Raw genomic sequence first — 16,212 nt, forward strand, 5'->3', positions numbered from 1 at the left:
CAATTTTGGCTTACTGCAGCTTCAACCTCCTGCCTCAGCCTCCTGAGTAGCTGTGACTACAGATGTGCGCCACCACGCCTGGCTAATTAAAAAAATTTTTTTCATAGAGACGAGGTCTCACTGTGTTGCCCAGGCTGGTCCCAAACTCCTGGGCTGAAGCAATCTTCCTGCCTCAGCCTCCCAGTGTTGGGATTACAGGCGTGAACCCCTGCACCCAGGCTAGATGAGTTCTTGAGTCCCTCTTGGGTGTATTCTAAAGTGTTCTCCATCTGAGGGAATGAGATCTTTACCTTCTCAAGGCTACCAGCTAAGACTTCTGGAGAAGACCCAATGAATGGTGATGGCTTCCTGACACCCAGGAGGAAAAACACAGAGCCCAGAGTAGAGAGATAGAGATATATTTCTTCTGTTGCATATTTCAGACTTCACGCTGAGCTTCAGGCACAATTACTCCAGGTTCTTCTGAGAGTCTTGACAGAGTCTTCTTCCCACGCTGCTCGTGTGACCTCACACTTCCAGTGCTCACCTGGGAAACTCTGCATGGCTCTCAGTGGGCCCTGACCCTGCCTTTCCCATCCAGGGGCAGGGTATGCTGGAAAGCCCTGGAGCCAGCCCCACCCCACTTCCAGGGTCCCCTGGCTACAATATAACTGTCCTGCTAGAGCCCAGCTCTGCAGTGCCCCCCATATCACCGATTCTTCAGGCCTTAGAGCCTGGCAGGGCACTTGCACCCTCGTGGAGCCTCAGCCACGAGCACCACAGGCCTACGCTGGGGGATGAGGCCCTGGAGAGTGAGGCAGGCCCAGCCTCATCCAGAACAATAGCAGGTGGGCTCGGCAGGCCCCTGCTCCCCATAGACACGGCCCACTTCCTGGGGCTGCTCTGAGCCCTATTGCACATCTTCTGTTCTAGTTTCTCCCCCTACCACCCATTTTCCTTTTTAAGTTAAAAAAAAAAAAAAAAAAAAACTAGAGAGGAAGGCAAGGAAGAGCTGGGTGTGGAATGCTGCTGGCACCCTTCTCACGTTCCCGCCAGCCCTCTGATCCCCAGCAGAGACATCAGCAGTAGTTCATACTGTGTCCACCCTGTCATCTGTGTGGGTTCTTGATGGCTGAATGGGTGTGCAGCCTGGGCCTCTGGTTCTTGCCTGTGGGAGGGGACACCCCTCCATTGTCTGTAAGGTGCAATTCCCCGGGTTCTCCACGGGTACTGGCTGGGGCCCTGCTACCTGAGTCGCCCGTCTGCTTTGACAGGTCCCAGCTCTGATTTGGGGTCGGGGGACAGAGAGCTCCAGCTGGTCAGTCTGCAGGGCTCCAGGGAGGGGCAAGCAGAGGGGCCTATGGCACACAGTCCGGCCACAGACCAGAAGCTGCTCAGTTCCCTGTCTGTCCAGGCCTCGAGTGCAGGGCCTGTGAGCTGTGTGTGCCGCTGGGCAGCCTCCTCTGCGAGCTCCGGCTGAGGCAGGTTCAGGATGCTACTCAGGCCCTGGAAACTCTGCTCCATGTACTCATTGTGGGGGGGTCCCGCATGCAGCCAGCTGGCATCATCTGTGGGTGCAGAGCAGGCAGTAAGCACCCCCCCCCACACACACAGACTCTGTGGAGGCCAGACCCAGGAGTTGGGTACCTCAGTTCCTGTCACAGCCCTACTTCTGAGTCACAGCTTGCTGAGTGACCTTGGGCTAATCCAAGGGACTTTCTGTGCCTATAAAACTGAGTTTTATAAAATCAAGGCAGTAAGCTCTAGACTCCCAACTTTAGGATGCAATAAAGCAGTGGGTTCAAGGCACTTTAGGAAAGAAGGGAACAGTCTGGTTTGTGTCCCACACCCTTTCCTGACCATCATCGGGGGCTCCCGGAGCCCTCATAAGCCTGTATTCGGGCACTTCAGCCCTTCATGCACAGACACTGGCCAGCTCTGTCCCCTCAGCTTAGAGCACCTTCTCTGACTTTGTCCTTGAGGCACAGCCCCTGTTCCTACCTGCTGTGCATTGCTGCCATTCTTCCCTTGACTGGGAGGTCCAGGTGTGTGGGGGACACAGCTTGCCTGCCCTGGATCCTGGATCTGCTGCAGCCCCACCAGCACCCCCTCCTCCTCTAGGGTACCCCCCCTCTTACCCACCTTCTTGTGATAGGACGGGGTGGGGGAAAGAAACACCTACAATTATCACCTCCTGCATACTGGCCACTTTCCCTCCAGAGGCTCATCCCTCATATCTTCCAGGGGAGTTACTTGTACTAGGCCCTTCCTTGCAGGAAATTTGCCCAGCCTTTGTCTCTGTTCAGAGCCTACTCCTTTAGCCTCAGCCAAGTGGGCAGAGAGCCACATGACCCTGCCTACCTGGCCAGAGAATGGACTGGGACAGCCAGTCAGATTTTCTGTCCCAAGAATGTGGAACCTGGGAACTAAAAGTCCCTGGTCAGTGTCTGTTGCACTGAGATGCCATGGATGGGGAGCCAGAGTCTGAGGTCGATGCATAGAGACACGACAGGATGAGGAGCAAGATGGCCCCAGAGAGATGGAGAAAGCACCTCTGGTTCACAGTAAGGCCTGAGACATTTCCTAGCTTTGTGAAGGAGACCTCTGCATTCTTCCAGTCTTCTCCCCTTTTTTTTTTTTTTTTTTTTTTTTTTTTTGAGACGGAGTCTCGCTCTGTCACCCGGGCTGGAGTGCAGTGGCCGGATCTCAGCTCACTGCAAGCTCCGCCTCCCAGGTTCACACCATTCTCCTGCCTCAGCCTCCCGAGTAGCTGGGACTACAGGCGCCCGCCACCTCGCCCAGCTAGTTTTTTTTTGTATTTTTTAGTAGAGACGGGGTTTCACCGTGTTAGCCAGGATGGTCTTGATCTCCTGACCTTGTGATCCGCCCGTCTCAGCCTCCCAAAGTGCTGGGATTACAGGCTTGAGCCACCGCGCCCAGCTTTCTTCTCCCCTTTTTAACTCAAGCTCGCTTGAGTGGATTTGTGTCGCATGTACCACAAGGTCCCTGATAGGTGTACTATTCCTGCTTCACGTGCTAAGACTGAGGCCCAGGAAGGCCAAGTAACTTCCAAAGACAAAAGGCCAATGAACCCGTCAGAGTTATGTTCCAAACCAAGTGTGCATGACTGTAAAGCTCCCCTTTCCACCACACTGCAGTGCAGGACCCTGCACGCTACAGGAAAGAAGATCAAGGCCTCAGCCTTTCCATGCTTCCCTTACTCTAGGGATGGGAATCAGCTCTGATGGTTGGCTTCTTGGGGTCACCTCTCTGGCGAGTCCTATTCTGTCTGGCTTCTGGGCCTCATTTGAGAACTGCAGTCTTACCTTTCCTGAGAGGTAGTTTGCGGTTGAAGGTCAAGGGCAGCACAAGGAAGCGGGTCTCACCCAGCGGTTCCCAGAACTGAAGGAGTCGAACAGTCCAGGGCCCTGGCCGCAGGGGCCGGCTCAGTGGGGGCTTGTATTGCGTGACCTCGGTCTCCGTATCTACTGTGATGTCATAAGATGTGGCCACCACATAGGTTGGGTCGATCCAGACCACTGTGGCTGTGAGGTTGGGGCCCCGGACCCAGCGCTGCACGGCCACAGGCTCGTCCAGCGGCCCCAATAACCCCCCAAAGTTCCGGAAAAGACGCTCTTTGGGGTCCCAGTCAGTGCCAACCTGTAAAGAGAGAGGCAGCTGGGCAGGAGTGTGGGGGAAAGGTCCTTCTCCCTCCTCTGAGGCTGCCTCTCACTGTGTAATCTCAGGCCAGTCACTGTCTCTTTCTGGGCCTCAGTTTCCCCATCTGCAAAATGAAGGGGTCAGACTAGGAGATCTTTAATATCTCTCCTAGCTCTGAGATTCGTTCTAGGCTTCCATTCTGACTGCTAGGCAGTGGAGGTCAGTCGCCGTTACTGGGGACCATACGGCAGGGATGAGGTTCAAAGTCCCACCCAGAGACCATTCCCACATGAAGGCAAAGTCTCTAAGAAAGAGACAATGAGGAGGGGCCAGGCATGGTGGCTCACGCCTGTAATCTCAGCATTTTGGGAGGTCGAGGCAGGTGGATAACGAGGTCAGGTGAAACCCTGTCTCTACTAAAAATACAAAAAAAAAAAATAGCTGGGCGTGATGGCGCGCGCCTATAGTCCCAGCTACTCGGGAGGCTGAGGTAGGAGAATCGCTTGAACCTGGGAGGCAGAGGTGCAGTGAGCCAAGATCGCACCACTGTGACAGAGCGAGACTGTCTCAAAAAAACAAAACAAAAAGGCGATGAGGAGCCACTTAGAAGCGTACTTTCATGGCCCAATTCGAATGTCCCTGCCCCTCTAGGAGAAATCGCTGTAGTCTGGAAGATTGGGCTTGTGTTGTAGTGGAAATGATAATTCCCTCCCTGCTCCCTGAATGTCCTCTGCATACCCAACCGGGAAGTGCTCCTCAGTGTGCACAGGCTGGGGGCTGACACAGGATGTCTGCATAGGGGCACCACCATGCCTGCCATGACTGGGAAAAAGAACTTTACCCCTCCCTTGGTGTCTGTCTCCCTTGGTCTCTTCCCACTACCCCAAGTCTGGCTAGGGGTTGGGAGAAAGCAAGGGGGTGGGGAGACCTGTCCCACCTCCAGACTCTGGAGCCGGCTGGCCTGGTCACTGCGCCCCAACAGCTTCAGCGACCCCTGGGGCATCAGCCACATCTCAAGCGTCTCTGCCGGCCCCTGGGCTGAGGGCTGCACCGCCTGCGTCACCAGGTAGCCCTGGAAATGGTCGTCATAGAAATACAGGTGCACGCTGGACGGCAAGCCCCTGGGCTCAAACCTAAGGTGCCAGCAGGGAGAAAGGGAGATGCCATCAGCACACCTGACTTGGCCTGGAGTCCCCTCCCCAGGTACTTCCTTCCCCCAGATCTCAGCCCCACAGCACCTGCATGCCTGGCTCTAGCCTTGTTTTCGGTATTTGCATTTTTCCCTGCCTCAGACTGGGGCCTTGTTGTGGGCAGGGGACGTCACTCTCTGGTTGGCCTCCCCCTAGGGCACCACACCCCAAGTGCCTGCTGTATGTCAGAAGGGGGTCTCACCTGCAGAGTGGGGTGCCCAGTGGGGGTGCAGCAGTGGCGGCATGGTGCAGGCTGAGGCGGGCGAAGGCCGTGTAAGCGGTGAGCATGACATCACTGAGCCCACTGGGGCCATCCGCCATGTCGTAGGTGCTCTCCCAGTAGGCCTTGAGGGCTGGCGTGCCGGGGGAATAGCTGCCGTACAGGTGGAAGTCCAGGATTTCCAGCACCTCCTGGTTCACAGTCGACTCGAACTTCCGGGCGAAGAAGGTGGGTCTGGAGACTTGCTAGAGCAGGAGAGGCAAGGAGGGTGAAGGGCTCTGGAAGCCCCAGAGGGCATGGCAGGGCCGGCCCCTCAGCACTGCCTAGAGCTCAGCCTCCTGCGGCTTTTCCTGCTGCTGTTGTAGTCCCAGACCCCTGAGGGCTGCTCCAGGCCAAGGCCTCCCAGATTTTCTGACTGGCCCACCCTGCTGTTCTCCTGGTGAAAAGCCAGGGGAGAAGAACTAGCCAGGGGCAGCCTTGGGGCCTCGGGCAAGCACCTGCAGCCGGAGGAAGTCCTGTGGCTTGAAGTCGTTGGGGGAGCAGCCGCACCAGTCCACGATGTGCTTGTACTGGCACTTGCAGCCCAGCTTGCGGTTCCAGTTGGTGACCCGCAGATTGTTGTCCACGAGGGTCTCACAGGCCAGGCTGTTCTCCAGCACCGTGTGGAAGAAGGACTTCAAGCAGCAAGGGAGGGTGGAAGGTGAGCTGTAGGCAGCCCAACCCATGCCCTCCCCGGCCTTCATGCCTGCTGGGCCACCCACCTCTGCTGGGAGCAGTGTGTATGTGTAGAACTGGCGTAGCTGGGCCACAAGCAGGTCATCTGTGTACACCACATACTCCACAAAGCTGCGTGTCAGCACAAACCAGTCAGAACCGCCATCCACCACGATGCCTGCCGGGATCTGCCGCTCACCCAGGCGCCACATGTGCGAGTCACACTCATGGAAGAGCCGGTCCAGGCCCTGTTTCTTGATGAACCTGCCGGCGGCAGAGAGGCCATGGCTGGGGATCCTGCAGGGTGGGGTCTAAGCTCTTTCATCTGCCTGGCAACCAACACTCCTCAACCTGTGACTGGTGTGGAGACTTTGAAACCCAGGACTGGAGCCACTGAGCCCAACTGTGTTGGGGGTGTTGGGACAAGACTCTGGGGCCAGGGTCTCCTTTCCCACCCCCTCACCTGGAGTTGTCCCGGCCATGTGACTTGAGGAAATTCTTGTCCCGGTTCTTGGATAGGAATGCCACCAGTTCCTCATTGGTCCTGGTGAAGGAATGGGGTGACAGGCAGCCAAGTGAGATAGTTGTGCAGTCACTGGCACAGAGCAGACCTTCTGGCTTTTCTCTCTCCCTGACTGCTGTCTGGCCATGTGCCCTACCCCTGGCTGATGTCTGGGGTGGTGAGCACCAGAGGCCCCTGAGGAAGACCACCCCATCCTTCCTCTGCCCCTTGCTGTCTGATCCAGCACACCAGGTACAGACCTCTGGCTCCTCCTCCTCCTCCCCATCTCCTATCATGCTCAACTCTCAGTTCATCTTACACCAACCCCTCCCCTAAAACATGGCTGGGGCCCAGGGGCCCATGTCTGAGCAGGGCGGATCCCAGAGTTAGGCTTATGGGGCAGAGAAGGTCCACCAAGGCCCTGCAACCCCAGGTGCCCAGACAGGCATCCCCTCCCATCCAGAGGACTCAGAGCCCCATCCCCACACCTGGTTGGGTAGTCAGTGGCACTGAGGTTGATGAAGAAGTCCCAGGCCCAGCCAGGCACCTCTAGCAGGTCCCGCATGCTCCGCAGGTACATCCTTAGGAGGCTGGCCCCGCCCCAGATGGTGACCATGCGCCAGGGCGTCACCCGCACATTATCATAGCGCTGGGCCAGCTCCACCACCTCCCGGTGCAGGTAGTCGGAACGCTGGTGGGGAGGAGACACTCAGCTAGCCCCCAGTGTTACCGCCATCCCCACTCCCACCCCAGGACAGAGTGAAGGGACACAAGACAGGGAAAGCACAGGGCAGGGCTCCAGCCCCTAAGCAGCTGAGCTGGCTCGTGCTGCCACCTCCCTGTTCAGGGCCTCAGTTTCTCTCTCTAGGCTACCTGGGCCAGGTCAGAGACCCTGTCTGTCGGCAACCTTCTGTTTCTGCTCTGCTCACCCCAGACCCCTTGGCCTCTCCCCACCACAATACCTTGTCCACATGGATGTAAAAGAAGTGCTGCTCGTGATAGACGGCCTTGAGGAGACGCTTCAGCTGGCGGATGGCGCGGCCGTGAACCACCAGCATATAGGCGATTCGCACCGGGGGGCCATCCACAGGCTGCTGGGCTCGGCTCTCATCCCACTGGATGCCGGGGCTCATCTTCCCTGAGAGCAGAGGACGGGCGTTGGCGAGGCCCCCCAGGGTCATAGGGTCAGGGTGAGATGGGAAGAGGGAGCTGCCTGCCTTCCAAAGAAGCCTAGACTTGGAGCCCCATGCTCCTGGGTCCTCACTCTGCCCCTGCCACTTAGTAAGTAACTGGATGAAGACTTAGGCAGGGAGGTAGGCCCCCCTTGGCTCTTTCTTCCTCAGAGAGATGGGAGTGTGGATCCGGGCCATGCCACCTCCCTGCCCCAGCCTGGGAAGGGCTGGAGCACCCCTGTCCCTCACCAGTCAGCTGACAGTGCCGGGGCACAGCCTTGGGCATGAGGCTCCCAGCCTGGTGCAGGCACACCACATTGGCGATCTCCTGCTGGCACTGCTTGGTGCTGGCCCGGGCCAGTGCAGACAGCGCGTCCTTGCCCACGATCTCGCACTTGGGGGTGAAGCCGTTGTCCGTAGGCTGGGGGGCGCCCTCCACGCTCCCTGTATCTCCGTGTGGTGGGAAGCCGGCTGCCCCTACCAGCGCCTCCCCAGCTGCTGCCCCACTCAGGTTCTGGCGGCCTGGGGCCTCTGGGGGTGGGGCAGGTGGGACCCGCCGGCTGGCCCTCTGCCGGCTGGTTACTGCCCGTACCACCTTGGCCACGGGCACTCCTGGGCTCTCAGCACGGCCCCGCCAGCGCCCATGCCTTCTGCCTGCGCTGCCCCGTCGTCCTGCTGAACTGTCTGTGTCCTTGGAACCCTCGCCAGGGTCCAGTGGCCGTGGCTTCCTCTGTCTTCCTTTCTGTAAAAGATATGCAGACACATCACTGGGGCAGCCCCTCACCTCCTCCTGCTCCTTGAGTTCCATCTTGGTTGGGGGCACCCTCAGACCTAGACAATCCTGCTCACTTTTTACCCAGAGAAGTGCTTTTCACCTAAGGACTCCACACAATCAGCACCACCGCGGGAGCGCCTCCCTAGTCAGCCACTGAGGGAGCACTGGTCCTCCCTCCATCATACCAACACCCCTGTCCCCCACTGGCTCTCAGATTACATGGCACTGTGCTTGGTTTTCTGTTCTGGACTCAGATACCACTTTCTTTTTCAGCAGATGTTAAAATAAATATCCACGTGTCCCAAGGGAAGGGTGCAAAGACCCCACCAAGGGTACAAATGTCCACCTAAGACCCAGCACTCCCACCGAGGGCTGGGAGGAGACAGTGGTCTTCAGGGGACTCTAACTTCCAGATGAATCCAAAGCATTTCCATGTGGGAAGACTGAGGCCATTTCACAGTGAAGGAGGAGTGCCCATGGGGGATGACGGAGGTGAAGTCTGAGACCCCAATACTGCTTGGGTCCTTTAGGAAGCAGATCAAGAGAGAGTCAGAGTGCGTGAGATTCACTGCGGGTACCCCCGTGAGCGATGGGGCAGGGGCTGGCAGGGAAAGGCTTTGGACCACAAAGGAGATGACCATGCAAGGAGAGGGGCAAGAAGAGCTTCTCTCTCCAGCACAGCCTCGAGGAAGTCCTGGCTGGCTCCCGGGAAAACTCTAGCACATGTACTGCCTGGAGCTGGTGAGCCCTGAGCCACCTCCACACTCAGTCCGTGGCTGGAAAGCTGAGACAGGGCCTGAAGGTGCCCGCAGCTGGAGGCTGTCACCTCGCTGCACGTGCAGCAGGGCACCGCTACCGCTGCCGCGCCCCTGCTTCCTGGCTCTAAGTGCTCTGGTACCTGCTGCCTCTCCTCAAATCCAGGCACTTCCCTAGATGGCCTGGTGGTGACTGAACAGCATGTCCAGCCACCTCCTCCTCCGTTCCCCCATCCTACCTGCCCTGCCTGATCAAATCCCATCCATCCTTTCAGATCCAGCTCCAAGGCCCCTGGCATGCAGCCATTCCATTTGCCCTGCAGTGGAATGGGCTGAGCTCCAGGGCCCTGGATGTTCCTCTAGTAGTGAACTCCTTGACAAGAGACATGTCAGCTCCATCTCCCCAGGGCCCAGCAGAGCAGCTGGCACACACAGACACCTAGCTGGTGTCTGGTGGATGAGATGCAGAATGGACGGAGGAACAGGGGCCACCGGGTGAACACTCTAGAGTCTCCAGGGCTCTGGGCCTAGCTCTGCCAACTCACCAGCAGTTCCCTAACTTCTCTGAGCATGCTCCCTTAGCTGTAAAGAAGAATAACAAATGAGCATGAGACACTGCAGCTAGGGAGAGCCGTCTCCAGCCTCATAAACCCTTTCCCACCGGCCTTCCCCTCCATGTTCACAAGCTCTCCAAGACTAAGTCCTCTTCTTTCTTGGCCTTTCAGCAGCCAAGAACTTAATGGACCACTCTGTCTTGCTTGAAGCGCCCTCCGCATTTGCTTTCCAGGATACCCACCTGGCTTTTCTCCTCTTTCCACTGCCACTCCTTATGGTCTTCTTGGTGCTTCCTTGTCTCCCAGGGCACATCTGGGGGCCCTTCCTGTCCTAGCACCTTCACTTCCTAAGTGATCTTCAGTCTCTGGGTTTCTAAACTCCATCCCCACTCCCAAATTGATCTCTCTGGCCTGGATAGCTCCCTTGAACCTTCAGGCATTTAACTACCAGCTTCCTTGACATCTCACGTGGGAGCTTGATAGACCTCTCAAGGCCACAAGCCCAAAAGTACCTCCCGCTCTTCATCCCCAACCTGCTCCTACTTCATCTTCCCCATCTCAGTTAATGATATCTCCATCCTTCAAGATGCTCAGGCCAAAAACTTTTGGGAATCAATTTTTTGTTTTGAAACAGAGTCTTACTCTGTTGCCCAGGCTGCAGTGCAGTGGTACAATCTTGGCTCACTGCAACCTCTGCCTCCTGGGTTCAAGCGATTCTCCTGCCTCAGCCTCCTGAGTATCTGGGACTACAGGCACATGCCACCACGCCTGGCTAATTTTTGTATTTTTAATACAGACGGGGTTTCACCAAGTTGGCCAGGCTGGTCTCGAACTCCTGACCTCATGATCCACCTGCCTTGGCCTCCCAAAGTGCTAGGATTACAGATGTGAGCCACCGCGCCCAGTCAGGAGTCATCTTTGACTCTCTTTCCCTTACACCCCACATCCACTCCATCAGTACATCCCGTCGGGGCCACCTTCAGAATATATCTGGAATCCGATCTCTTCTCAACACCTCCCTTACTATCCCTGCCTGGATTCCCTGGTCTTCCAGCTCCTACTCTTGTTCCCCTAAATTCCATTCTCATCACAGCAGCCGGTGTTTCTGTTACAACTCTTAAAATCCCATTTCACCACTCCCCTGCTCCAAACCTCCAGTGGCCCCTCTTAGGATAAAAACCAAGGCCCTGGCCAGGCACGGTGGCTCAAGCCTGTAATCCCAGCACTTTGGGAGGCCGAGACGGGCGGATCACGAGGTCAGGAGATCGAGACCAGCCTGGCTAACACGGTGAAACCCCGTCTCTACTAAAAATACAAAAAAACTAGCCGGGCGAGGTGGCGGGCGCCTGTAGTCCCAGCTATTTGGGAGGCTGAGGCAGGAGAATGGCGTAAACCTGGGAGGCAGAGCTTGTAGTGAGCTGAGATCCGGCCACTGCATTCCAGCCTGGGTGACAGAGCGAGACTCTGTCTCAAAAAAAAAAAAAAAAAAAAAAAAAAACCCCCAAGGCCCTTACAGGAGCCTACAGAGGCTCCGTGAGCTCTCTGGATGCCCCCTTCTCCACCCAGGCCTCTCTGACCTCATCTGGGAATTTGTCATGCTCACTCTCCTGCAGCCACAGTGGCTTTCTCTGCGTCCCCTCATCCCCCCTGGCACTCCTGGCTCCAGCCCTTGCACCCACTATCCCCTGTGCCTGGCACACCCTCACCCAGATAGCCCCACTGCTCACTCCTTGCCTCCTTCAATTCTTTGTTCAGATGCCATCTTCTCAGTAGGGCCATCCTGACTACTGGATTTACAGTGCCAGCCCTCCCTCCTCCTCCTCTGCTTTTTCCCATAGCACAATATTTCCTCTCACCCTACTATTTATTTATACTGTTTTGATTTTTTTTTTAATTTGTCTTTCTCCTCAGAAGATTGTAAGTTCCCCAAGGGCAGGGCTTTTTGCTGTATGTACTGACATAGTCCTAGCGCCTAGGAGAGTGTCTGGCTGTAGTACATACTCAGTAAGTGTTTGTTTTTTTGAGACAGTCTTGCTCTCATTGCCCAGGCTGGAGTGCAGTGGTGCAATCTCGGCTCACTCCAACCTCCGCCTCCTGGGTTCAAGCGATTCTCCTGCCTCAGCCTCCCATGTAGCTGGGATTACAGGTGCGCACCACCATGCCCGGCTAATTTTTTGCATTTTTAGTAGAAACAGGGTTTCACCATGTTGGCCAGGCTGGTCTTGAACTCCTGATCTCAAGTGATCCACCAACCTTGGCCTCCCAAAGTGCTGGGATTACAGGCCTGAGCCACTGTGCCTGGCCTTAGTATTTGTTGAATGAATGAATGAATGCAAAGCTTTGGCATAGGCACAGCATTCAGTAAGTACTGCTACTTTTTTTTTTTTTTTTTTTTTTTGAGACAGAGTCTCACTCTGTTGCCCAGGCTGGAGTGCAGTGGCATGATCTCAGCTTACTGCAACCTTCACCTCCTGGGTTCAAGCAATTCTCGTGCCTCAGTCTCCCAAGTAGCTGGGATTACAGGCGTGTGCCACCATGCCCGGCAACTTTTTGTATTTTTAGTTAATACTGGGCTTCATCGTATTGGCCAGGCTAGTCTCGAACTCGTGACCTCAAGTGATCTGCTCGCCTCAGCCTCCCAAAGTACTGGGATTACAGGCGTGAGCCACCATACCCAGCCCAATGCTGCCATCTTTATCATTATGATTACTCAGATGGGAGAAGGAAATAGTCAAACGTGAAGTCAAGAGAGGCCCAAGATCCTCAACATCTTGGACTCGGCTGGGTTGGGTTCTCTGTGCTCCTCACCTCCCCAGGGCTTCCCCCAACCCCTGCATACCCTACCCACTACCATTCTCCTCAGGCCTTCTGAGCACATCAGGAACCTCATGCTGTCAGGATGACAGCCACCTTCAGGCCAGAGCCCCATCCCTACACCCATGCCCTCTGTGCCTGGCACCCAGCCAGCCTTCTGATCTTCTGATTTTATTTATTTTAATAGAGATGCAATCTCGTTATGTTATCCAAGCTGGTCTCGAACTCCTGGGCTCAAGCGCTTCTCCCACCTTGGCCTCCTAAAGTGCTGGGATCACAGGCATGAGCCACAGTGCTTGGTTGCCCTCTGATCTCTTAAAGATGGCCAGTGGGAGCTGGGGGCGGCCATTCCCATCCGAGAAGAGATACCTGCAAGAAGAGGCAGCAGACCCTATTCTGTACCCACACTGGGGAGGGCGCCACAGGCTGGGGAATCCCTAGGAAAGGTAAATGCAGCCCCACCGGGCTGAGTGTGTATCAGCCTGGTGACACGTGACCTGGCCACACAGCAAGCAGAGAAAGACATTCCCAAGCTTAGGTGGGTAGAGATGGCAGACAGCTGTAGGCTCTCCAAGTGGAAGCCAGTATCAGTGAGTCAGGAAGCTGGTCAGGAGGGTAGGGCATGAGGCACGGGGCCAGGTTGGCTGTGGTGGGGGCCAGGATGTGGGAGGAGATGGGCATGTTGGTCCCCGCACTGCAGTGGGAGCTGGCTGACCCTGAGAAGGACAATCCCAGAGAAGGCTGGGGGACAAGGAGGCAGCAGTGAGGAATCAGAGAGGCCCTGGTGGGCAGTTAGCCCCCACCTCCGTCCCTTCCAGGCATGTCCAAAGAGCATCATCACAGCCCCAGCCTTGTGCCCCTCACAGGCTGCCCCCAGCAGCCCTGAGGCCGGGAGCCCTTCTGATGACAGGGTGGGGAATGGTCCTCTGACCTCTGGCCTGGATGCATTCTGGCCTCAGAGGCTCCTTCCTCTCCTCCAAGGAGGCAATTAAAATCCTCTGCCACTTCCTGGCTCTGCAGCCCCACCTTAGAATCTTTCTCTGAGTCACAGAGAGGGTGAACACAGAAATGCTCCCCCCATCCCCACCTCCTTTGACTCCTCAGGCTGCATTGAAAACAAGTGGTGAGATGGTGTTTGTGAAAGCTTTGGAAACTATCGAGCGGCTCTCTGGAGGTTAGTGACCATCCCTGGGATTCACAGCCTCTCCATAGATGGGCAGAGCGCACGTCTTAAATGCACACTGAATCCTATGCTGCTTAAACCCCTTCGGTGCTCTCCCGCTGCACTCAGAATAAAACCCTTGCCCCTTGCTGTGGTCCTTTCAGCTGCACAGGATGGAACCTTCTTCCAGGGAAAGCACCACACCCTCCTGTCCATTCCTCAAGGGTGCCCAGCTAAGCCCATTCTCCTCAGGCCTTCTACCTGAACTCTCCTGCCCACCTCTTCCTCTGAGAAGCCTTTCCTGACCCCCTGATCTAACCCAACCCCTTTGTAATTCTATTGAGTTCCTTTTCACTGTCTGTTTCTTCCTGTAGATTACCTGTCCATGAGGGCAGAGACCTCATCTATTTTATTTTTGTATCTCCAGTGTTAGCACAGTGTCAGGTACAAAGTAGGACTTCATACCTATTTATGGAATGAATGAATGAATGAATGAATCGTATTCCCAATGCACAGTGCTGGGATAATAAGAGTTATTTATTTGCTGACAGCTGAGCGTGTGCCAGGAACTCCTGCAAGTGCTTCACAGGCATCATTTTCACTTAATCTTTATAATCGCCCAACATAGGAGGTGCCAATATTATCCCCATCTTGAGGAGGGATACTGATGAGGATAAGGGAGGAGGCAAAGTGATTTGCTGGTGGTCTTCTCAGGGTCAGAGCTGGAAGAGAGTGGTGAAGTGGGCGGTCCAGCTTCAGCACTCACCTTCCCATGCACCCCGTTATGCTGCCTGGCAACCCCAGAGTCAGGTGAGGGAGCAGCTGAGGGGGTCCAAGCAGCAATGGGTGCCTGGACCGCACAAGCTTTTTCAAACATTCCAATCCAGGATTCCCCTATTCATTCAGCCAGTAAGCTGGAGGAGGAGGTGGGGGGGGATGGGGGCGGTAGCCCAGAGTGGTCCCATATTCCAGTGTCAGAGGGCTCCCTAACTGCCTTGGCAGCCCATTCCATCTTGGAATGTCCCATCTGCCCAAAGAGTCTTCTTACACTGGGCCCGAAACACTCTCCTACTTGCTTGTCCTACTTGTAGGTCCACATCCCCACGGATGTCACGGAGCCAGCTGCCCCTGCCCCCACCTCCTTTTGGAGTTATGGTCTCATGTGACTCTGTTCCAGCCCCCACCACCATCCCACCCTCTGGGTTCTCCAAAAAAAGGGAAGGGCAGCTCTTCTGTCTCCACACCAGGCCTTCCAGGCTGGTGAGATGCCGTAAGGGGTTGTGGGTATCGGGGCTTGCCCGAGGACAGCAGCACACAGAGTCTCTGACCCGGAGCCCTGGAGGCAGCAGAACAGGGGCGCTGGGGACAGGGAGGCCCTGACCTCTGGGCCTCAGCTTAGGACTGTGGTGTGGCCTGTCCTCTCCATCTCCGCAGCATGAACCCAGACCCAATGGACCCTTCCTCACCACACCGCTGAGGTGTCTGAGCCTCCAGCTGAAACCACATCAGGGAAGAGGGAGAAAGACCCTCGAGGCAGGGACCTGGGGGCTGAGACGGCTGTTGGTTGCCCCTGCTCTACGGCTGGGACTGTTACAGTCCCCATTCCCTTAGAGCCAGAGGGCCCCTCCCTAATTCCCTAAGGTCCTGAGGCCAACTCACCAGCTCAGTTCCTCCTCCCCCTGCCCTCCGGAGACCCATCCAGGTTCTTCAAACCTCTGGCTGAGGAAGCCACACCTCGGGAAGACTCCAGTTCTCTCCCTCGGGGTCACTCCTTGTTCCTTCAGTTCCCAGGTACACACTTTGTCCCAGGCCCGAATTCCACCCCCGAGCTCCACTTGCTCACCGGCCGCTGCCCCCTTGGGCTCAGCTGGGGAAGGACGCTCTGGGTCCCTTGGCCCCACTCCTCCGCCCACGGCGCGCACATCCCCGCCCCCTCCCAACTTCAGAAAGTTTGGCCTGGGGCTCCCCACCTCCGAGCAGGTTCGGGCCCAGCCCCGCCTCCCAGCCCCGCTCGCCGCGCCTGACCTTCATCGCTCCCTTGGCCGGAGACCACCCCAGCATGACCTGCTCCTCCCGCCCCGGCCCCCAATGCACCAGGGCCCGGGTCTCCAGGTCACGCACTGTCCCCGAGCGCAGCTCCCTAGGCCTGCGGGGTAAGGGAGTGCCGGGGGCCCGATGCCCCGCTCCAGGCGACCGCCGGCGCCCTGCACGCACGCACGCGGCCCGTGCCCCACTTCCCCGGCTGGGGCCGCCCGCAGCCCCGCCAGGACCCCGCGCGCCCCCGCGCCCGGCCTGCCCGCCCGCCTGGTTGTCGCAGCACCTCGCCCGCCTCGTCCTCCTCCAGGCCGCTGAAGCTCCACACCACCAGGCCCTGCAGCAGCAGGATGGCCAGAGCCGTGGCAATCGCCAGCTTGTAGCGCCGCACCAGCTTCTGCACTCGCGCGCTCGCCACCATCTTCCTGCCCGGGACGCGGGGCGCGCGCCCAGCCCTGCAACCCGGCCGCGGGCGCGCGCACGGGCGCGGGGCTGAGTCTCCCCCCCCGGCCCGCACGCCCGGGGAGGCGGGCCGGGCGCGCGCCGGGGCGGGGCCTGCGGGGCCAAAGCACCGCGCCCCGCAGGCTAGGGGTGGAGCCAGGGCTCGCAGCGCCTACCTCCCCGGCAGCCGCGGGCGTGGGCCTGAGCGCCTGCCTTCTGCGCTCTTGTCTCCGCTGGTGC

The 16,212-nt window shown here is 57.3% G+C and overlaps 1 protein-coding gene across 2 annotated transcripts; it reads right to left on the reverse strand.

The window, feature by feature from the left end:
- Positions 1–382: 382 nt before the first annotated feature.
- XYLT2 (xylosyltransferase 2) lies at positions 383–15,990 on the reverse strand. 2 transcript variants are annotated; one of them, XM_001093519.5, is made up of 11 exons: positions 15,818–15,990; positions 7,687–8,179; positions 7,228–7,403; positions 6,754–6,956; positions 6,227–6,307; positions 5,811–6,027; positions 5,547–5,723; positions 5,032–5,294; positions 4,577–4,772; positions 3,306–3,639; positions 383–1,547 (listed from the first exon to the last, which is right to left on the reverse strand). In XM_001093519.5, the coding sequence occupies exons 1-11, from the start codon at positions 15,950–15,952 to the stop codon at positions 1,225–1,227; spliced, it is 2,598 nt and encodes an 865-aa protein (XP_001093519.2). In that variant the 5' UTR covers positions 15,953–15,990; the 3' UTR covers positions 383–1,224. The 2 variants fall into 2 exon arrangements, with proteins under 2 accessions (XP_001093519.2, XP_028692206.1); XM_028836373.2 differs by having other exon boundaries at positions 5,811–6,060.
- Positions 15,991–16,212: the final 222 nt, after the last annotated feature.

The sequence above is a fragment of the Macaca mulatta genome, chromosome 16 (assembly GCF_049350105.2).
Source record: "Macaca mulatta isolate MMU2019108-1 chromosome 16, T2T-MMU8v2.0, whole genome shotgun sequence".
In the NCBI taxonomy this organism is placed as follows: Eukaryota; Metazoa; Chordata; class Mammalia; order Primates; family Cercopithecidae; genus Macaca; species Macaca mulatta.

What these genes read in the sequence shown, in the direction of transcription:
- XYLT2 (XM_028836373.2), bottom strand. Translation starts at nt 15,952, where the DNA reads ATGGTGGCGAGCGCGCGAGTGCAGAAGCTGGTGCGGCGCTACAAGCTG. An exon ending in CTGGGCACCCCACTCTGCAG is followed by an intron (nt 4,773 to 5,031) that starts GTGAGACCCCCT and finishes CTGGCACCTTAG; the next exon opens with GTTTGAGCCCAGGGGCTTGC. An exon ending in GCCGGCTCCAGAGTCTGGAG is followed by an intron (nt 3,640 to 4,576) that starts GTGGGACAGGTC and finishes CTCTCTTTACAG; the next exon opens with GTTGGCACTGACTGGGACCC.